Genomic DNA, 23945 nt, shown 5'->3' on the forward strand with positions numbered 1-23945 from the left:
GGAAAGAAGAAAGAGATAGACGTGTTGTAAGAGATTGGGAGATAAATTAAAGTACTGGTGTATTGAGAGACCGGAGGAAGAAATACGGAAGAATTCAGAATCGGCAGAAAGAAGAAGAGGACGCAGACCAAAAGCAGACGCCTACGAGAGAGAAAGAGACCGGAGGAAAAGGGATACGGCAGAACTCAAGATCCCCACTGGTGCAGTCCATGGCAGCGGTTCAGTGAGTGGCAGTACGGGTAGTACAAATGGGAATACAATAGTCATGGCGGCTTGTTGATGTTGTTTATGCTCACGAGTTTTAAATTGTAAAGTTTATTTATAAAGTGTTATAAAAATCATTTGTTAAGTAATAGAAGTGGAAATTAAACGAAACGTTACACCTTTTATTCATGATGAAGTTGATTTTGGATTCGCGGTCTTTTGAGCTCTTTGTTTCATCCAGTCACGCCGGTCAATTTCTCCTTATCAAATGTTCGTCCCTTATTAATAATTGTTACCCTCCGATTCTTTATCATCGTAATCCCTTATCAATGTCTTCATTTTTAAATTGTGCGTATTTAACGAAATTCAATGAAAAGCAAGGTGCTAAAGAAAGGTAATATCAGATGAATAACCTCACAAGTTGAGGGCAAGATAAGCTCTTTCTCTTTCTTGTGATATTTGATAGTTTTCTGTGATAATACATCCGGCCGTGGTGATTAAATCAACTTCCTCGAAAATAAGGAAGTTTTTAAATGACCAGCGTGGGTCAAAAAATCATAGAGGTGAAGATTATTGGTTAATTAGGGCTCTTACTCCAGCACGCGAAGGCGTGTAATTGGTTGTGACCGGAGGCCAGAGAGAGCCGTCATCCCATTCATCGTTTCGGAAACTCATTAAAAAGAACGTAGGAAACATACAAGCTAAACATTTTCAGCTGCCGATTCCTAGTGTAGTTCATTCTATTCAATTGAGGGACAACATATGAGAGCTGGATGTACGTCACAATGGGTTTATGATAATAATTCACAATACAGGTTTCTTAGTCGTCCCAAAAAGGAATGTACGTTGAGGTTAATCTTTCCTCGTGAAGCCAAGTGGTACACCTCACAGGGCATTATGTTACTGAAAAATAAAATTTTCACCAGCTCTTCATATATTTGTTTGTTTCATTTCTTTACGAAATTCAGTATCGCAGCTACTACTTTCTTCCAGAGAATTGGATACCTCAGGCTTTCATTTGTATTTTCATTTAAAGATTCCTAAATACAGCCTTATTTGTAAGGTTGACTCTGCGAAGCGTAGCTATTCCAATGATAGCTCCTCTGCCTGCTGTCAAGCACCTCTTTCCCCAAAGTTACCTCCCCTCTGTCCTTTAAACCGCTCCCTTATCCCCCAACACCCACCCGCTCCACTGCCTGCTAAACAGCCTTGCGGAGTGGAGGAAAAAAAAAAAAAGTCAATCGAGCGGTGCATGGAAAAATAAAAATGTCCACTACTCCCTCGCGAGGCTCTCCCCCCTCCATCCCTCCCTGCCGTGCGTTCCCGAGGCGAGTTAGCGGCCGTTGTGGCTGGCGCGGTCTCGTCAGTCGGTCTCCAGAGTGTGTAGTCGGCGGTTTCCCCTCCCGGTGAAAATCCAGCCGCTTACTTAACTGCATCGCGGGAGAAAATTGTCGGCGGAGAAATGTTTTGGGGCCGCTTCTTCCGCGCCGGGCCGGCGGTGGTCGTTCTGTGGCTGCTGATTCTCCTAGCGTCCAGCGTAAGCTGCGAGGATGAAAGTGAGTCCCTTGATTCATGGCGTAATAACTTCCGCTCTCTTAAAAATTTTACTTGTAAAACCTAACATCTTACGCGACCTCTCATCATCATCATTAGTAAGCAATCCAAAGATTGGTTTGATGCAGGTCTCTATATTCGTATTAGCTAAATATATCATCATTCAGATAACACTATTAACCATTCAATTTACGCTTATTTAATTCTTCTGTATTCCACCTTTCACTACCTGTTTCATAATTATCATATTAGGCCTGTCCTTTTCGTTCTTCTCTTCCACTTATCCGGCGGCGTTTGCATTCATCTGACCATCACGATCCTTCTCTTCTCTTAACTATAGCGTTATTCACCTGGTAAACCAATTGATTTTCATGGTTATTCTATAGCTCCACATTCATAATCTATGGATCAAAGCAATACGCGAGTAAATGACTTTTTGTGTAATCACGCTCATGGGTCCAAAGTTGTGGCATATATTCGCTGCTTGAAGAAGTAATTTCAGTTCGAATTTCGCTCAATACAAATGTATTTTCTCCAGTGGCTTCCATCATTGATGTGTATGCAGTCAGGATGTTTAACAGCGACCAACTTATGTGTTGGTCATACAAATATACTGTCGACGACTGTTTCATACAATTTCCTCTTATTGATTTTTCCTTGGCTACGCTGATACGAATTCTTGCCTCGGCGAGCGATTTTTCAGCGAGAAATTTATGTTCCGCTTGCGGTGATTGAGGTCTCCGGTAGCCTGCGGTGACAGAAAAAATGTGGCTTATGTCGCTTGCTTCCTTCTCTCTTACAGGGGCGCAGCTAAAAAATAAGTCTAGGGGGGTTTTTAGGTGCAACTAATACTTTGGGATGTGGGGGTATTGCATACCCGCCAGGGTAAGTGGGAGTTGCGGGGGCCCTCCTCCAGAAAAATTTAAAATTAATGGTTCAAAATGACTAGTTTTACCGCTTTATGAGAGATGTTTGATTAATCCTAACAGTATTATATAAGTAATACTAATCCATTAAGTAAAATGGATTAAACTTAAAAATTTCTTTGAGCTCTGGGGGGGGGGGGGGGTTTATCCCCCAAAACCGCCCCCCTCGCTGCGCCACTGCTCTCTTACACTCATATTCCGCAGCCATTATGCGCAGTGGAAGGACAAGGTCACTTATTAATGGCGTAAATGGTAGATCATGCAGTTGATGAAAACTTTTTAGCATATTTTTAACGAATTTGCATATTACTAACCGAGGAGTTCATTGGCAATGAGTGAAAATAAGTATTTAGGACTAACATTTTAGTTTTACCTTTTAATTTAATTGCTTTGATCGAGTATTTCATAAATGTTTAATGAACTTGTTTTTGCTTTCTAAACATGATGCATTAACATTAGGAAGGAGCAATACCTTTGATAGTAGGTATATATTATTGGATTTACTTTAGCTTTAAACAACGAATTTTCAATTTATTTCAGTTTCAAGGGAAATTCTATCTTAACTACCATGATTAACATGATTAACTATCTAAAATATTGTATTAAATAGCACTCGAAATTATTTTCGCTGCTGCGAAAGTAAAACGCTTAATATCTTTTTATATTAGTTTATCTCCACTTAATCTGTGTTTGTCGACGCTTTATATTCGTTATTGAAAAATTCAGAACTATAAAAAATATGTGAATTGGACGAGTTATATATTTGTTTTCAGAAGAAAACGTCCCTGATCAAATGGACAAGCTGGCGCCTGGACCAATGGATGACATTGAACTTCATGCATTGATGCTGGATAACACAGAGGCGGAGGGACGCGCTCCAGAGGAAGAGGGAAGGGGTCTGCTACCCTTGGGCAGAAGGCTTCAAAAGAGTTTTCAAAAAAGGCTCCGCAAACTGAGAGGTCGGTGGATACCTTTACGTTGATTTGTAATGCTTGCTCACCATTAATAACAAACCCACGCTTTACTTCTTATGTGCTGTTTAATATTTGAATTTTACAATGATTTTATACAATTAATGCATGAATGTTGCTCCATAAGTTAATTGTATTGAAAATCAAATATTGCAGGCACGAAACTGCTCCGAGAGACTTACTCAACAATAATAAAGTAGCTGAACTGTGAACTGAAATCTCAGATGATCTTTGTTGAGGATATAATTAACGTGCAATAAATGAATAGAGGGGGTGAGAAGCCAAGGGGTACAAGTGATTTATTTCTAAACAGAGTTAGGTAAAGTAAATTGTTAGAGGGAACACACAAAAATTGGTTGTCAAGGGATACGAGTGAGTCTCGGCTCTTTGCTGACATCGAATGCAAATATACTAATAAATATCTAATCGATATCGTTTATTTTCTGTACCTATCACTGTATAGAAAAAAGAAATCACTTGTACCCATTGGCTTCCAACCCACTCAATTGAGACTTTATAGGGTAACTTTTTGTCATTATGACGTGGTCACTTCACCTTTGCAGCTACATAGATTTTTTTTTCTACTGGTAAACATGAAGGTATTTCCAGCTGCTTGTTGCCAAAGGAGATCAAGGCCAATGTCAATTCGCTTTTTTTCAGAGGTATTTTAAGAAGTCATGTCGTTTTAATTTCATTCAAAAATAGTGCAATCGCCGTAGAACTTGATAGGAAATGAGTATTGAGGGTTCATCTGTTTTTTTAAAAAACTAATTGCTTAAAAATGATCCAAAGTTTTTCTACGGATGTAAGCTTTAAATTATTTTTTTGCTGCAAAAGATGGAGTGCAAATAAAATTTCAGTTGTTTTTTGAATGGAAGAAGTGGACGTAACCAGGTTTATCCCAATCTTATGGCACCATCTTTTGAGTGGCCTAAAAAAACTGGGCATCCGAATCTAGAAAGAGAAAGGTGGGTGATATTTGAGGAAAGTTGAAAGTGAAAGTCCTCCGGTTGGCCAATCGTGTTTTCGTTTGCTTTTTACCGATAATTTTCGGCTTTTGATTAAACAGCCTATGCATTGTTTTGATTAACATGCTTCAATATTTGAATAATACTAACATTTTCTTCCGTTAACTTTCTCTATGCGTTTATTGGGTAGTATTCAGGAAATAAGAACGATTTTTTTTAGTTCAAATAAAGTATTCTCTTATTTGATTTTCGCAATCACACCTTCCTTTTATTGCAACAGAAAAAGCACGTATACGTCAATTCGAGTATCAATTGATGGCATTCAATTTTGCCTAGCCTTTTTTATCTTGCACTGGAGGTACTTATTTCTTCTCATAATTTTTATACCGAAGATATCGATCATTTATGAATGCAATAACTTGCGAGTCATAATCATCGTTTTACTTCTCGACATGTTTTTATGAGTTGCGCGGCAAAAATGAATACATTAGCTTGTCAGTTATAATTCAAGGCTTTATTATACGGATTTTTTAATATTCGATTTTCAGCAAAATATACGTGTATTAGCAAACAAGTTGTCGCTAAGGCATATGCGTGCGTATTTCTTCAAGTTAAAATTTTCCATTTACTGATCACACTGCAGTTCATCAAGCTTGCAAAAAATATGAGGGTAACTATGACTGAATGAAATTCCATTCTTTGGTAATTAGATTCATCACTTTATTATCGAAATCATTCAATTTTGTTTGTGATATTTCCTTTTGAAGCTACGGCTTATAACTTGGTTTCTTCCGAGGGAACATTTTTATTTATCATGTTTCATGATGATCTTCGTTGTTTATTATTTGTCCATTTATAATATTCCATGCTCCATATTGCATTATCGAAGCATAAAAAATCTTTCTGGCTGTTCGGAGGAGGCAGATGAGAGGGACACTAAAGCGGACCTCGATCACTTTTGTTCCGCAGACAGGCCCCAAAATATTTCTTAGTACCATCCTAAATGAAATGATAAAATTTTCACTTTAGAATTCATGTAGCCATACTGTTCATTAATGCATTTCATTTTTTCTTTGCTGTATTTTTGCGTCAATGCATCAAATGTAGCTAATTTTCTAATTGTTTTGAGCTACAATATTTTCTTTATCGTATAAATTATTGAAACAAATTTATTTTTAATTTTCCAATCATAATGTACTTAATTTTCTCTTTCTTAACGCAATTTGTGGTATAGCTAAAAGGCAATTTGAACTTTTTCAAGCCTTTCCCAGAGATTTTTGGTAACGTTAGGCTTAGAAAATCCGTTTGATCCGTTGTTTCCTTTTGCTTTCTCATGTGAAACATCTAATTAAGTCACCATATCCATCTACTCTGTCGACTTTATTCCAACTTGCTGTGAATCTGACGCCGAGTATATCACTTGGAAATCATTTACGGAAGCTATTTTCCAGTGATATGCCTGAACCCATTAGGAGATATCAACGCCCGAAAAAAGAGAACAGGGCTTATCACAGATAATCGTCCTTGTTTTTATTTTGCCCGAGGTGCATTAGTCCGTTTAAACATATCGGAAGGCGTGAAAACTTCGCGTTGGAAATTTCCTCTGGATTACACAATGGAATTCGGAAGTGAAATCTAGCCACTCACTCCAACGCTTTTCAAGGTCATGTCTACACGTGCTCGGGCACTCGAGTTTCACCCTAGACGCGATGCGTTAAGAAGTTATTCGTCAGGAGAATGGTGCTTGCAGGCAATGACGTATATTTTATGTTTTGCGTAATCGATACTTCTGTCATAATGAGTATTCCGATTAAATCTGGGACAATCATTCATATAGTTTCCATTCGTAATTAAAATTTGTTGAAGTTCTCCGTGTTCTTGTCATCATCATCATATGATTGAATTGAGAAGTGATCTACTGGCCATGAGAGGCTCACATTTCAACTATTATTATTGTCAATCATAAAGTACATTCCTCTCATATCCGTAAAGAAGCGTAAGGATGGGGATAGTATGGAATTTAATAGAGCAGAATCTTACTTCTTCGTCCGTACATAACCCAACACGGATAACACATGTAATACCATAAGATTCACATAAGTCCTCCTTCCAAATACACCGCCCATCTTAGTTCCTAATCTCTTGCTTTTACTCTCTTCTTCCTCAATTTCCTCTCTTAATCTTCTTCTTTTCCTTAGTAACACTTACACTCACTCTCTGCGGGATCTCATTGTCCTCATCCTCGATTTGCGTCATCCAACACGCAACTGGACTAATTTAATTGCTCCTTTCTCTGCAATTTTTGTTGCACGCAATGATTATTGCTATTTGAATGATTTTGCCATATGAACAACAACCAAGGGAATTTATCGTATTTGTTTTGGATTTTTTTTTCCAAAGAATCCTAATTATATTAGCTCCACTACGATTTATCTACTCTCTGTATTTATTTAATTACATTTATGTTAGATAATTCAAAATTTATAATATTTTTATCATTTAATATTTTTTAATGTGACCATTAAAATATTTTGTGTAACTATTTTCAAATTTTTTAATAATAATATAGTATTTTTAGTAAACTAGGAAGAATTATTTTCTTCTAAAAGCACTTCGTTCATTCACTTATACATTTTATTAGCCCACCATTTTTCATTATCAAGCGCAGGCACGCACTTTTTAAGCCCATCGACGTCTTCACGTACCTCCTATAACCTCAGTTTTTTCTTTACATGGAAAATTATTTTTTAAATCACTGTCCAAAATCTCTCTTAAAAATATGAAAAACGGAGAATTCCCACCACTAAATGAGTCAAAGAATATATTTCATCGGGTATTCGGAAAATTACAGATTTTATCTGTTCGATATTGACTCAGTTTGTTCGTCTACAAGTTGATTCTTGGCATCGACGAGAGTGCAAATTTAATTCATAACCACGCCTAAGCTTCGCTTTATCTTTTCATTTTGAACTTGTGGGGTAATTCTCGTCGAATGATTTACCAACGGCAATGTATGTCCTCCCAAAGCACTGTTTGAATTTTGCGGCTCGTTTCCCATGCGGCGGTCATCAACCTGTAGGTTTGGTGGGCCGGAGAGAGCTATTGCGTCGTCGAAATAGGTCCCACTGCTCGTGAAAGTGTGCATGGTAATTAGGATGACTGATCCTCGTCGGATACCGCCCATTGTATTCCGCATCATCAAGTGTCGTGTAAAAAGTCACAATGATCCGTTGATGGCGACGGAATGTTGTGCAAGAGCGATTGTCAACATCCGTTAATACATGGCGTTTCAGGAGGAATCTGCAACACTTCAGGAGTTGATAGAGGAGACTAATTTTAAGCATTTTTGTCCACAAACATGGGGTCGTAACTCCTTCGTTACTGCGCTATAGCAGCGCTAACAGTTTTTGGACTCACATTGCAGTTACCATGAAAACGGTTTGTTTTGGCATTCAGCCTTTTCGATATTTTATTTAACACTCTGGATTTTTAAGGACATTAAAGAATTAAGGTAGGACGAATTTTTTTTATTAATATTGTCCGAACAATAAATAACTGAACCCCAGTAAACGAAAGCTTTAAGAGCGTATCAACAATAAGATTGCGAAATATCACCCATTTATAACGGTACAGAATAAAATACATAATTTGGACCGCAAATTTAGTTGTGTGGATTGCACGAAATTATTTCATGGGTCGCATGCAGCCCATTGGACAGGGGTCTCTGTCCATATTCACAAATAATAAACGCTATTTATAGCGTGATCCGGACACTGAGCGTGATCCATGTGTTACCATACCCTGTGTTACCATACCAATTAAGTATTAGCACTGAATATTCGAGATAAAAATTAGTTGGGTTAATTGTTAATTTTGCCTTCTATTTCTCGTAAAAAATTGTATTTTATACTTCTTTCAACCATTATATAGTAAATTATTGGTCATACGCTGCTTAACATCAAATTGAAGGAATAAAAATTTTTCAACATATTAACATACTTGTATTTAAACTGTGGTCAAATGGTTATCTTGTTATTTTTACACTTGAAACGCTATTAAATTGAAAAACGGAGAAAACTCACAATTACAAATGTTTGAAGGACCGTATACCCGGAGCTAATGAAAATACAGAGCTTATTTTGATTTCGAGCTGTAGAAAAGTGAATGTTTTCGACATTTAATAATGGAAACGATTCCTATGAGGCCTCAGTTTGGTAGGCATAGGCAAATATCAAAACATGCGAAAAAATCTGAGTTTTCGACTCTTCTTGGCTAAAGAAATTAAATGAAACAAAAAGTCTTTCGAAGTAGTAAATCTGGATTTTTAACTGCTAATACTTGTTCTAACAGCATAACAAAAAAAATAAATAAATGGTTTTATGCATCAAGTTTACTTTGTATTCGTATCGACAGGGATCTGGTGTGCTTTGCTCACTTATTACTTCCTGAAATATTGAACTACGGTATTCTATCTCCACAAATTGTTTTGTATTATTTACTACTTTTGCCGTGTAGAACTTTGTCGATGTCGTCGCACTTAAAATAAATCTAGAGCCGAGGAGTCATCTTTTTTCTTCAGTTCCGAAGAACAAAACCACAATTTTCTGCCTGCATTGGATATTTTTGTTGTTGCTTTATTATTGTATGTCTATCCAAACTCCCTTCGCTATTTTAGCTTTGTTTTTTTAATTGTGATGATTTTTTCTAAATCCAGAAAAAAAACTCGGTTAGGTGGAAATAACAATAGTCTTATTTGTATATGCTTACCAACTAAATGGGATCATTTTTCGTTTCTGCATTTATGTAGTTCGCCGTTCGGTTCACACTCTTACGCTGGCTCCCCTGTTGTGAAAATGAGTGACAAACATATCATTACCACCACATGCTGTTTCAAGCTCCCTATTTTTACAGCCAGTGATGTTTCTGCATTTAAGAAGTTTGTCGTTTATTTTTATTTGGGTGCATTCTTACCCTGGCTCTCGCGAAAATGAGGGTGAAAAACATTTCACCAACTCCACATGCTGCTTTAAGTTTCTTATTTTCACAACCAGTGATTTGTATTATTTTCCATTTCATTACAGACCGAACTCAGAATTTGCAGGAAATTTTGCTCTTGGGCAACTCGACGAAGGGTGACTCCAGAAACTGCGTCCGAAGAAAGGCAGATAGTTCCTGCCCAGACTCGGACATGCTCTTCTACTACTATCCAAGGTACCGTTTGGTGCAATACCATCGCACTCTCCTCGCGAAACTCATAAACCACCATCCGTTAAACGCCGCAGACGTCTTTTCCTTTTCAAGGAGGTCGACAAAGCGCTGACGTTGCTCTTTTAAGGCTCTGCCAGACGCTCAGCATGGGTTCTTCGGAGAATTCAGGCGGGGAGAGGGCGTTGCTCTTTTCGGAGATGCAATTTTAAGGGCCGCCGACTTCTTGTTATGGTCTAGGACGACGATAATGCCATAGAGGTCTCTCGCTTTCTTTTGCGTGTCCGGGCTTTGCTGCTCTGTTGATTCAGCTCCAAGAGCATTTCCAAGTTTTAGGAGCGGCGGCCGCAGGCTGATATAAGATACCTTTTCGGAGTGATTCGCATCTAAATTTGGGATACAGACGAACCTATTCACATCGAGACCACTACCTGTTTCTTGATCCGATTGCATGTTTGAAAATTATGCTGAGTAATTTTGTACATCACAGCGTGTATCTCAAGGCTAATTTAAGTGGATGAAAAAAAAACAATTTGTGGTGCATTGCAGTTTGCAAAAAATATTTGTTTTCCATTTACAATCTGAGTGGTATTAAACACTTAATTACTGTGTATTGGCATTGATTACCTTAGGTTAGTTTTAATGCAATTCAAATAACGATAGACAGTCTGAGCGGTTTTAAAAGTGTAAACAGAAGCACAATTGCAGAAAAGTTTCTCGGGTTTTCTACCGGTTGATGTTCGCCTTGGAAAACCCGAGATACTTTTCTGCACCTGATACGCCGGGAAAACATTAAATCATACAGAAGCACAAATATCAAAAGTTTGATGACTTTTCAGAAAACTTCAAAGTTACGTCCGGGTGAAACGCTGCTCCGCAGCGGAGATTTAGTTGTTTATTTCCCTTCTAGTTACTTGGGGATTACGGAGGTGAGTATAATGTATTTTTCTTAGCTCCGTGAAATGATCCATGATCACAATTCTAATATCCAATCACCTTTTAAATGCGGTTTACAAGGAAGAAGCTAGCCTTGAGATTGACCTTTTGTAAAATAAAATTCTCAACTCTTTTTCGCGAACATTTCCAGAATCCAAAATTGGGGTGATATGGAACTCAAATTGAATTCTCTGCTCAGCTGAAGATACAATCTCTTGTAAATTATTACTTTAGCTAAATCTTCATAGGTCGTACGAAGCAAAGTACTTTCTTCGTTCACCAATTAATGTTTAATTGTAACAAATTTTCTTTGCGTATTTTGTCATGGTGAAAAAACTTCCATCCATATAGATGGAAATTAAAAGTTGACACTGGTATTAAGGCTTCACTAATTAACTAATTATTCCATATTAATGAATATATCATGGTGTATTATTAATATTGTGCGTGCGTGATATTTTTTTCTCAAGCTTTACGACAAGTATTTTGAACTTGAGGACTTAACGTTCTCGGCCTAGATTCAATTGGCCAGTACTATTACGGAAATCAGAATGAGGAATTGTGTGAAGGGATGGGAGAGCTTAAGGAGATAAGACTTGAAATTGATTTTTTCGTTGATGGTATGTGTACTCACGAAAATTGCTCTACATGCAAGTGCGTGTTGCGTTTAACTGTATGTTTTTAAGTTGGTTGGAAATATTGCAAAAAATACAATACTCTTAACATATTGGGGCCTAAGGATGAGGTGTTCTTTTAAAAGGAGTGCTTGGGAATTTGATGATATGGAAAACCGATGAATAATATATATGTAGAAATGATAATCGAAAGCCTACGGACAGGTATGGGAATGCGGCATAAGGAAAATAAGTGATGAATTCCAAAAGACCCAAAAACTACACTAAAATTCTTTCCTCAAAAGACGGTATCCGACCTCTTCTGTAAGACAAGTAGGAAGAGGGGTTCTCAAAATCTTACATTATCGTGCATAGTGGTTAGGGAGGGTCAAAAAAGATATTAAGTGGTCTGACGTAACTCTTTGAACCACCCCTAAGGCCTCTTGAAAAGTGAAAGTAGCAAAGAGTGAGGTAATTATGGAGTAAAAGTAAGGCGTGAATACATGCCGGAAAGTATTACGGAAATCAGAATGTGGAATTATGTGAACGGGTTAGAGAGCTTAAGGAAATAAGGCCTGGAATTAATTAATTTCTATTGATGGCAATTTCATATTTCCGGAAATTATCAGGTAATCAGGTAAATGACTTAGCGGTAACATGCGTTTCCATACGTGCGTAACATGCGTAATATGTTTTCTATAATGGAGCTTCTCAAATGTTTGGTGGAACATTATGATGATTCAAAAAATAACGTTTCCTATATCATGGAAAGTTCAAATCTTCGAATTAATTATTTACCTCCTGCAACTTGCCGCGGAACTAAGGTCAAGAATGGAGATGGAGAATATGTTCACGTAAATATTACTTTTTTTTACTACTCTTAGCCTAGTCGCTTATGAAACAACTTAGCTCGGTGCACCTCTTAAAATTGAATAAAGAAAACCGTAATTATTTCTGCTAATGCTTAAGAGCTACTGGCGACTCATTCCATCGCGATTATGCTTGTCAGAAATACGGTCCATCGGACTGGGTCCATGCGGCTGTAATCGATTGTTGTCTTGAACTATCGTTAAAAATATAGCTCAATAATATATTTTGCTCTTCAATAGTTATAGAGTACTATATTGCAGTGGTTATTACTCAAATTTCTATAGTCATTCGGAGAGAAAGCAATTTTATTTCCTAACGTTCACTATTCCTATTTCACTCATCCTACGCAAATATATGTTATGGACGTCAATACAAACACAATAAATTCATATTATGCAAGTGATAATATAAAATATTTACACATAATGAATTAATGCATGATCTAGAATGTGCTCACGGGTATTTTTCTTGACTTATAGTAAAAATTTCTCTCCTGATCAATCTATAATCAAAACGCCATTCTTCACCAACGCTACCCTCAGCTTTTAAATTCTTCTCTAAAGTAATATTTTAATAATAATTTGCCTACTGGACAAAATAATGGATTATACCTATTGTATTCCGAATCAATGACTTAGATACAATGTTTTAGTGCTTATACCAAACTTCGGATTTGGAATTCCTTGTATTCTGAAGATTATACTATATTATTCTACACTTAAATAAAATCGAAGAACCAAAGCTGAAAAGTATTATGCCAAAAATTCTAGATGTTTCTGATATACATATTCTTTTCTATTTGAGTCCTTTTAAACAGGTCGCCTTTTGTACATGAACGAAGAAAGCAGTTAATACTGGGTTATGTATGGGTTGAATTGGAAGATAACCTCTAGAACAGTCCTTTTCCGCTTAGTTACGACACTCTGACGTGAGGAAATGATATTTGGGACAATTTTCAGTCCGTAAACTCAGAGCATTATGGTAGAAACAGTATGTCATACACAATGGAGTCATTGGAACGAGAATTTCGTCGGTAAATGGCTGGTTATGAAAGGAGAGGAAACTGCTGACCGGAAAAACTAGAGACGTGAAGAAATAAAATAGGTTGTTTTAAATGTCAAATAAATGTGTGTTTGACATATAAGAACCGTTTTGATGTGGATTTGGAGATGTGAGAAATAATCCTTAAATGTTGAAAACGGAAAGTTGAGCAATGGTAAGATTGGAGGAATAAGGATAAGAGGAATAAAAATAATTTATTGGGTGTTTATAAGGTTTTTTAGGAACAAGGATGACATAAATGAAGGCGTTTGGATAATGCTCAGGCGTCCATTAATTTTTTATGTTAATTATCCCAGAACATCGTATTTGACTCGAAATTATTTCCTAAAGTAGGAGACTGAATATTGACTTCAATAGCGCCACTCTAAATCACTGCATGTACAAATATTATTCTCCTTTTTATTAAATTTGAGTGTTTCGTATTTGAACTGGCCAATTAATTCATCTCTAAACTCTTTAAAAATCTCATACACCTATTAGGAAATTAAAAGTTACAGAAAATTTTCCACCTATACGTTAATTTTACATTACGACCGGTTATGTTTAATCATCAAACCTGTAAAATAATAATATTTATGGAAAATTGCCCATAAAAATTTAATTTATTAATCTGTGAGAATTCCACCAGATAAAACCTGGAACAAATCTATATAACCACTTGTCTATGGGCAAATTTCATCCAGTAGACTTTAATAATACCGTGTTGAGGCATACGTTTTGGGAATATCTTCATGAAATGGACTTGAAATTTTTAGAGATTTATTAGAGCACGGATACGAACACATGCTAAAGTGCTATGCTCCTTGAATTGATCATCGTACGCTTACTTTTCACTCGCTCGTAACCAGTTTGCACGTATCCACCATTTCGCCCGCGACACAGCCAAACGGTCCCGTTTCTAAATATTTGTCCGATGCTTTCAGATTCCGTGGGCGCATCTCCTGTCCCGGCGGAATACTCAATGAGCCCGCACGTAGTGAAATCCTGTTGGGTGAATATTTTTTCCCTCTACAAAAGCACTGCGATTTGATCTCTTTCCCACACTTGTTTCGATAGGGTGGCTCCGTCGATCCTGAAGTATTGTGACACTATTGGCTGCTTGGATATTCACCGTGTGGAAAGTAAGACGACCTCATTCAATGGGCCCACCGTGGACTGCTATTTCGGATGTTGCCGTAGGGAGAGCAGACTATTGCATACCTTCACGAAGCCCGATGCATGAAAGGCCCTTAGTTCAGACAAAGATATGAAAGGTCTGCGAACGATTTCACCTCGTCTCATATCATCACATAAGGTCTAGGAAGTATGTCAATTTGTATACAAATTAACGTCTCATACGAGATTTCATAGGCACATGTTGCGGGTTGTGGTGCCGTTTTTTATTTTTTATGTTTTAGTTTTATTAATTATTTTCCATACCCTTCAATTCTGACAACGCATTGTATATAGATTTAAAGTATGTTATACCCTTGCATTGGAATATGAAACTTATTGAAAAAATTCAATGGGATGAATGGTGGTAGTATTTCATGTTACAATTTTAAGTTTAATTTAATTTAATGGCATTTATAATGAGTCACTTAATTGTTTTAACATCTCATTGAGAATACTGTTGAATAAATTTGATCGATTGTGCTTAATAGACAAATTGCATCAATTGCTATGGATCAATAAGGAACTAAGGAAATCTGGACATTATTTACAAGATGCCGTAAAGTAAGAAGTAGATTGATGAAAAGGAGTCGCGATTGGCTGGAAAAATAAGCTGTGAATATTATATCCTATTTATGGCCTATTTATGTTTTCCTGTTATTAATTAGTACCTTATTTTGTAATTTTTTGTACTTTATCTGGCAGCCGTGGTATAATAATTTTGAACCATTGAAGAGCACTTTGAGAGAGCATAGAGAGATTTAATTTGAACTTCGAGTTACTTTAGTGATTGACATATTCAAGGATCATTTTTAAAATTAATTTTCAAGGATATGATCAAACTTCGAGTTACTTCGGATATTGTCGTATTCAAAGATTAAATTTTGACGTTTTTACGTGGTAAAATATCTGTGATTGACCGAGTACTCATATTTATGCATGAGGATAACTTACTTCAGGAATTACGCCGCTGACCTCCAGAAAACCTTCCATACGTTCACTGATGTTCATGATGGAGGAAAAAAACCTTTATTGCTTACTTTTGGATACCTAATGGCCTCCGCCTCGACTTTCAACAGCCTCCCATGTGTCAGGGCCTTGAGCAAGTTTAGAACAGGTTGTCGAAATGAGCATACCTGTCACCCGGGTTTGATTGAATGAGAAGAACTATGGAATAATCGTATCCCTCTGCATTTTCCTGAGTCTAGTCTTTTTTTATTTAATGGCCATGGTTTTCCCCTTCCGCTGGTCCCCAAAAGGGTCTCGCGGAAGTAGTGGTCCCACGGCCGAAACATGGGTGAAAGGATGACCTCGTGATAAAAAGTTTTAGCGCTCAACTCGGTTGACGCACGAAAAACTAGATTTTACTTATCTAGTTGCTGACGCGTGACGATCTTGATTTTATGCCCTCACTTCCTGTGTTTTCTCTCCTCGGTTTCCTCTCACCTCTGCCCGAATCATCTACTAGAGGGCAATATAATATTTTTGGTTCGGACATTCAACTTGGGGTTTTGGAAAATGCTTCCGGGTGGTACTTTTGATTAAAATTTCCCATCGTACCTTGATTTTTTTCTCAATTGGATGAGATTTATCGCTCTTACAATTTGCTATCAAAGATTTCTATTGAATATTTATTGAATTTTTTGTTATTGTCCATTATGTGGTGTAAAATAATCACGTGAGGTGATTTTGGCGATTTTTGTGCACCCTACTATCCTCCATAGTGAGCTATCGTGAGATGTAGCTTCCCAATCCTCCAATCTCACGTGAAATTGTTCAAAATGCGTATTTTCAGTGTAAATACGTGCAGTGTATGCTTCATTGCGTTAGATTTATAAAAAACAATTTGTTTAATTATTTTGAAGGGAAAACTTCTTATGGCACGTTGAGCACTTTTGTATATGGGTAAAAGACATTGGACTCGCGTCACCGTCACCGCTACTGCATATATGTATAATTGTGTATATTCTGCATATACACAGTATACTCGCTATATACACAATACTTGTGGAAGGATACAAACCATTAGACTCGCATCACCGTCACCGTCACCAGTTCATACTCGTGCAGGAGAGTGTACTCGATACAAGAATAGTGAAGGTTGGTACAATATAACTCAATTTCTTTTTTTGCGTTCAATGTGAGTAGCTTATTCGAATATTATCACATGAAATTAATTTATAAATGTGGAGTGTTTACAATTATATATTGTAGAAATATAAAAAAGGAAACACGTTAAGAAAATATTTTGAAGTGAAAACATCGTATGGAGCGTTGGGCACTTTTTTCAGACTGGTAAAATAACTCTGAACTCGCGTGACCGTCACCTCAAAATCGTCACCGCCTCGTTGTAAACGAAGGAGAGGGAAATAAAGAGAGAAAGAGTTTTGAATTTGTTCGTTCCTCCTGTATGAAAATATATTCTGAATCAGAAAGGATCGCTGCGTTTAGTGTTGACAATAGTGAGTCAATTTTGTTCATAGCAATAGTTATAAAAAGTATTTTTTTATTTCGGCTAGTAACTTGGCTTTTCCGAGATTATATTCCTAATCCATGGTATGGTATGGTATTGGAGGCGACCGACAGCTGAGGTCATTTGCGCCATTAGGGAATGGTAGGTAAGGAAGGGTGGAGAGAAACCCGGCGTCGGCGTTAGCCTGCTCTTAACGAAAGGCACCAAGGGGACCTCGGCTTAGCGTCCCATCCGACGGAAGGAGTGTTGCGCTTGAAATGTCCTCCACACAACATTCAAGCAGGGATCTCTGAAAATCTCTACCACCGCCGGTTCCTAATCCAGTTAGTAGCATAGGCTTCTTGTACATTTTTTAACGTCAATCAACGTCCAAAATTTTTAAAATAAAAAGTTTTCACTTCCAACGGCAGTCTCACGACTGGCATGTTTTTTATTATTTAAGATTAGTTAAGACTAATGTTTAAGATTTCTAAGATCGTAGTTTGTATCACATTTTACAGTGTTTCTAGCGGGAAAAAATACGTGATACTTGCTAGGAACCGTCCTCTCCTCCGCGTGAGATTAGATTCGGTCTGACCTCCTACCCCCCCAAACGCCTTACGTATGTAATTTGGATGCACCCTTATTAAATACGAGTGGCATGATCTGATTTTTGTAGATGTGGCTTAAATTGAAATAACGAATATTTGGTCATCATAGCAACTCTTTTTAGGGAGAATAGCATAAAAAGTTTGATATTGGTGGAAATTCTTGCTAGACTATCTATATGATACATTAAATCAAACATTTTCACGTTTTTCTCCTCTTATTTTCTGTAGTATCAGCATCAACCTTTTTATTCCGTACTAGGTTGGTGTCTTTATCTTCATGTTATACTATAGAAGAAATTTCCTCTTTCATAAATGTCACTTTTTGTTTCATTTTATCTCTCTATCAAAAATCACAATCTAATGTCCGGCAACAGTTTAAAATGTTTTCATTCATTGTTCACTTCTATTTCAAAAACATTTTGTCTTAAAATTTACAAGTATCCCTCATCCAGCGATTTTCTGTAGTACTTTAGTACTGCCTCTCCGTCAGTCATAGCAAATTAAAACCTATGGATTTTGCATAAATATGAAGTTAGCTAAAATACTATCCAAAATCCCTGTTAGATTCTTAAATGACAGAATCGAGTAAGAGTACCTCAGTGGTTCAAATAGCGCTGTCTCCTTTGCTATAAGTCATTAATTCATTTAAAATCTGGTCAAAAGCACACTCAAATAAATAATTACAATAGCGTAGCACGGGAGTTCATAAGATGAACATTATTTTCAAATTTTTATTTTGGGCACAGTAATGTAAGTTTAAACTGTTGCTGGATTTACTGCACTCCTCTTTGGTGTTACTTGCTACATATATTAGTTAAGAAATCATTATATCCTGTTGCCATGATGAAGTCTAAATGCCCATATTCAAATGTCCCGCCTGAGTGTTGGCCATGGAGTGTGATTAAAGTTCTCCTTTCGTCCGCAGTGACTTGAAGGCGTCTCGCATCAAGATGTTCGAGCCGCCGAGCGATTTCAACGCTAACACGCTCAAGAACTACGGCTGGGACCCCGTGCTTTCCGACGTCATATTAGTCCATGGATACATGGGCGGTGATGGGAAGGTTCCCATGTCTGTCTTGAGGGATGGTAAGTGGATATATGAGAGATAAGGGAGAATCATGAATCCCTACGGCAGTGCCAAATACAGAATAAAGTGACAAATATGCAACAACTATATCACCGGGGATGGGAAGATCAATATGAAAGATTCGTGCACTTAAATGCGGAAAACTTATTATACTTTTTCAATTTAAAAATGTGAAAATAAAAAATAAAGAACTATGTGGATGGATAGAAAATAATAAGATAGCTCTAACCGGCGGGCCGGTAGATGGATTAAACCAAGGGCGGTCTGGCCAGGTCGGCTAGTTGGCAATCGCCGAGGGCTCCGAGTTAGAGGGCTCCACAACGCTCGCGTCTATCGTGAAGCTTACATGAAAGGTGTAATATAGCGGACTCAGATAAGTTGAACCAGTTTTTTTGTAGTAATAAAATTCTATGTTTTCATTAGTAGCTTTATTTACAACACACTGAGTGCAAGAAGATCATCAGAAAAATAAATAAAATAATGTTGTCAGAAGACAAAAGAGAACCCGATGCCATTTTGAAAATGTTATTGGGAAAGGTTATTTTGGAGTTCTTTTTAAATATTTGAGCGCAGTTTCAAGGAATAAGTTCAATAAATAATAGATGTACATTATTAAAGTTTATAACCTGTGAAATTCTGACTTTTCGTAGTATTTTTTCTCACGAAATTCTCACAAATTTGTTATTAACTTTTATCTGGTTTTTAAGAGCCACAATAACGTCAAAATCCATTTCCGGGCAGGCAATTTCCTGAAAATTTCCGGGGGAGGACCCTCGAATCCCTCGGTAAGGGGAGCCTCATAATCAGCCTCAGCCGAGGGCCCCCAATCACCCCAGACCGCCCCTGGATTAAACGCAAAAAAATGCCTATTTCTGGGGATTCTCGAGTTTCCAAGGCCCTCCGTTATATTCCCTCCTGCCTTACTATGGAAATTTGATCCATGCTTATAGAATGAGGTCTCACGCAAGTACTTTGGCCAATAAATCGAATCGATGGTCATAGGAAATGATATCAAACAGTTGGCACATAAATTCACGCCCTCATCTTTCACCCATACCTGCAAGGATGTTTCAAGAAAACCTATATTATTTTGCATGAAACTAGTGCGTGTGTGCATGAAACTCCTTGAAAAGCACTGGTATCAGAATATCTAATTGTTTCATGTAAAACGGAAATTTTTATATATATGCGTGCGTGATTTTCTCCATGTCTGGTAGAAAAATGTTGACCAGTTGAAGTTTTATGGGAAAAGTAAACAATTTGGGAATTATTATGATATAAGAACCCGTAATTTTTTAAATTAATTCTAACACTCTCATTGCTGGTAGATATAAATACTCATTTCATGTGAAAATCAATATCAATTTAAAATGAATTACCCTTTTCAAGTATGAAAGTAACATTAGGTTACTTAACTACTACTTAAACTACTTAACTATTTTATACTTTATTAACGCTTCTAAAAATTATAATGAAAATGATGTTGTTATGTTGCTGTTGATGCAGTGATGACGTCGGTTATTGGCCACAATTAGAGCAGTCTAAAATTGAGAATTTTCATTCTTGATAAGTAAAGAAATTTGTATTGCTTATTCTTAATCACTACAAAAAAATCTTTGATGCGTCACAAATAGATGTTGAATTTTATTACATGGAATTAATGTGGTTATTAAATTATGTTAATTTTTTTCAAATTTATATTCTATTTTGTTTCTTCAAATTGTTTCTTTTAATTTTTTTGGGGAGGAAAATTTTTAAATTTTAGTGCTGAAAATATTAAAATATTAATCGAATGCTACCTTTGATCACAATGCATGATAAAATTAATTAAGGCTGGTACTTTGTGGAGGTCTATTGAAGGATATGAAGTACTTTTCCACATATTTACTTAAAAATGTTCCAACATGTTTTATCATGTGTAGAATCATCAGGACTCATAGTCCTTAGAGAGTCCTGATGATGCTGGAGTGCAGGGAAACATGTTGACTCATTTTTAAATAAATATTTATGCGGAAAATTGCAAGGTGTCTTTACTTCATATCCTATAATTCATGATATTTTTTTCATCGTATTTCATGACAGTTATGCCATAGTGTTATCTCTCTTTCCGGCAGCATATCGTAGCAACGGAAATTACAATGTGTTCGTCTTGGACTGGGGGGCGTTGGCCAAGGCTCCTTGCTACACAGCAGCGGTCAGCAACCTGAGGCCCGTGGCTCGCTGTTTGGCCCACCTGTTCGGCTCTTTGGTGCACTTGAGGGGCCGCAGCGACCAGAGCATGTGCGTCGGCCACAGTCTCGGTGCTCACGTCTGCGGGCTTACTTCCAACTTTCTCGGGTATCCACTTCATAGAATAATTGGTAAGTAGGAGCACGTGGCTTTCCCAATACCAGTGGAAATTTCTTGCTGTTTCCAGTAGTGATGTTTTTGGGAAATAGTGGAGTTGGAGTCCTCCTATGATAAAAAAATATTCTTCCTAATTTTTCTTTTTGCTCATGTGTAAGCGGTTGTATGTACGGTTTACTAATGTTTAACTTTATTGCTCGTAAATATGAGCCGTGCAAAACCAGATTTTTTACAATGAAAATAGTTTAAAAAAACTGAAATGGTGAGATTATATAATTCAAGGGGGTTTGCTGTGAATTCATTCTGTACAAATTAAAACTGATAAAATAGAAATATTCCCATAGCTTTCTTTCAACCAAAGGTTTCTTTTTAGTTTAATCAGAATGTATTAAGAGAACTGATGCTTTATTTATGGGCACACTCGTCTTATCTCATAACCACTGGGTAACATAGTGTTTAAGTGTCATAATTTGTTCAAGAGAGCTCATGATACAGATCGTTTGAATGATCTTACCTTTTCTTAGTTCTAAAGATTTCATAAGTATCATAATACTCTTGAAAATTATCATTACGATGCTAACATCAGAGCTGTTTCTGATTCTGTGTGAATTTGAATTCTTATTCTGTGAACTCTGTAATAAATCTTCAATGCAATAAAGATGGGGCCTCATTTTTATGGCATTCCTCTGCCAACACCTATGAATTCAGAAAAATAATTTTCGAATTTGAGGTAGTTGTTTGGAAGAAATATTGGCGATCGAAGTATACCAGGTGCATTGATAGTTGTTGTACAATTGAGAATTATTAAAGGAAATAATTTGAGCAGTGTATATCCGCATCATGTATTTAAACCAGCAAACCAGGTTTCAGTGAATAATTTTGATTATCAAGATTCCAAACACCAGAAACGCATCAATTTATATGTGTCTCTGTGAAGAATGTGAGGGAAAATTGGAGATGAAGAATTTGTATTTTGAAGGATGAATTTGAACCAGCCGCAGGAATTGATAAGTCTACATTTATTAAAAAATAAAGAACTATAAATATCTTGAATGTCCATAAGAAAGGGAATGATGATAAACACTAGCGAAATATGCCTCAAGAATGTCTTAAAATAATAATAGAATAACAGCTATCAAAGAAGCCATTTTTCCACTCACTGGCAATCTTCTATATTATTTCTACTGTATAGATACCTTTTTCTCAACTTATACGCAACCAAACTCTACAAATGAGGTACCAAAATGCACAGAATTTATCAAAGAACATGCCACGGCATACCTTACTTCCTAAATATTGCTATCGTTTCCTAAAATTGGTTTTTAAATAATAAAAAAAGCAAAACAAACAAAAAAAAACAAAAAATAAAAAAATAAAATAAAAACCGGTAAATATTCCTGACGTTAATGGCGCACAAAATGATACACTTGTTCATTTGCAACAATATCTCGCATTCTTTAAATAACTTTTATCAAAATGCGGCTGATTCCACATTCATGTCTCCTGTTGATACGTAGGTATGAGTCATCATGTGCGTTTAACAGAGGATAATGTAATTACTTCCAATGTTGTGTTTAAAGAGGTCCTCTGACCTCAATTTGTACATGAACATTCCAATTAAATTTGTACATAAGACCCTGCCTTTTTTTTCTAAATTTTAAAATTAGAAACGCTCCTATCCCTCTGTGGACTTGCATTGAAAAGAGCGGGGGAAGCCCGCTGGGAGCGGGCGCTTATTAAAAAATAAAGAACTAAAAGAATATTATCCTTTTAATCTTGCGGGGAAACTCCTGCCTCGCTTGTCCTATGCTCAATTTGGATCTATATTATTTGGTTGAGGCCTTAATATGTCATTGCAATGGAGTCTCTTGTTTTCATTGCAGCTCTGGATCCGGCCCGTCCCCTTGTACACAGTCTCCCCGGAGTGGGTAAACTGGACGCCCGCGACGCGCACTCCGTCGTCGTGTTGCACACCAACGCAGGATTCTACGGCGAGTCGGGGCGCATTGGAGACGTCGACTTCTGCATCAACGGCGGTCGCTCGCAGCCATTCTGCGCCAACTCTTCAAGTAATTTGATTCCCATTTTGTCATTACCACGTAAATATTGGTTGATTTTGTATTTATACCTGTCGACTCTCTGGATCGAGACTCTAAGGTCGTGGAATCCGGCACTGCCATTTGGACGATGTGGGCTACCACTAGCAAAATATATATGTATAAATATGTTCCTAGAGAAATATATCATTCTAAGACGTGAGTGGTCCAGGTATCTCGCCGTTTGCTTACGTTTTAATCGTTAGAAATACCCAGAGATCCTCTCAACATTTTACCTATTGGATAGAAGTTAGTACATTGTAAATTTTTTAAATGTTTCATAGGTGCTCATCATGCGTTTCTACGACGAAAATATGCCATCTAATAGTCTCAAAGATTTGTGAAAATAATATCAAGACTAAGGATATAATTTATTCTTCGTTGAATCCGAATTTCATTCATATGATCAGAAAATTAATTTTTTAAATTACTGTAATTGAATCTATGTTATTTACATACAGAGGGAAATTAATTTGATTCTACTCCAATTTAAGCGTAAAGAAATCACTAGTTTATCTGATTGGATTGTATTCATTATATCTTCCTTATGACTTGGTATCAGTGTATTGTAAGTAATAGATTAAGTAATCTTATGTACTCTTTTCTAAAACTGAAGCGCATGGTTTCTCATTTTATCTTCCAGTTATTTTGATTTTCATTGCTCTCTCTCTCTCTCTTCGTGTTTCAACCCTTAGGCTAGTTTGGATAGGTGAGGGTAGAGTTTTCCCTAAACGTTTTTGCCACAGGATTGTGAATGCCATGCATTCAGGTTAATGAGGCCAGTTCCTTTTCATGAGCCACCCATCAATTGAAGGATTTTATTTGGGGATGTCCGGAGGATTCATCCGGGATTCGAATTAATATTTTTAGGTGGGATAAATTCGACTTAAT

At 36.8% G+C, this 23945-nt stretch overlaps 1 protein-coding gene across 2 annotated transcripts in view; it reads left to right on the plus strand.

Moving 5' to 3' along the window:
• The first annotated feature begins 1560 nt into the window (after positions 1-1560).
• Positions 1561-23945, plus strand: part of LOC124157585 (phospholipase A1 VesT1.02-like) — a 29216-nt gene continuing 6831 nt past the window's right edge. Inside the window, exons 1-6 of one of the 2 annotated variants that reach the window (XM_046532432.1) lie at positions 1561-1760; positions 3461-3643; positions 9705-9834; positions 18451-18611; positions 20727-20972; positions 22842-23027. In XM_046532432.1, the coding sequence (XP_046388388.1) occupies positions 1667-1760; positions 3461-3643; positions 9705-9834; positions 18451-18611; positions 20727-20972; positions 22842-23027 (1000 nt within the window). In that variant the 5' untranslated portion in view covers positions 1561-1666. Of the gene's footprint in view, positions 1761-3457; positions 3644-9704; positions 9835-18450; positions 18612-20726; positions 20973-22841; positions 23028-23945 lie in introns of both variants that reach the window. The other variant, XM_046532431.1, reaches the window with a different exon arrangement.

This window comes from Ischnura elegans, chromosome 4 (assembly GCF_921293095.1).
Source record: "Ischnura elegans chromosome 4, ioIscEleg1.1, whole genome shotgun sequence".
Taxonomy (NCBI): Eukaryota; Metazoa; Arthropoda; class Insecta; order Odonata; family Coenagrionidae; genus Ischnura; species Ischnura elegans.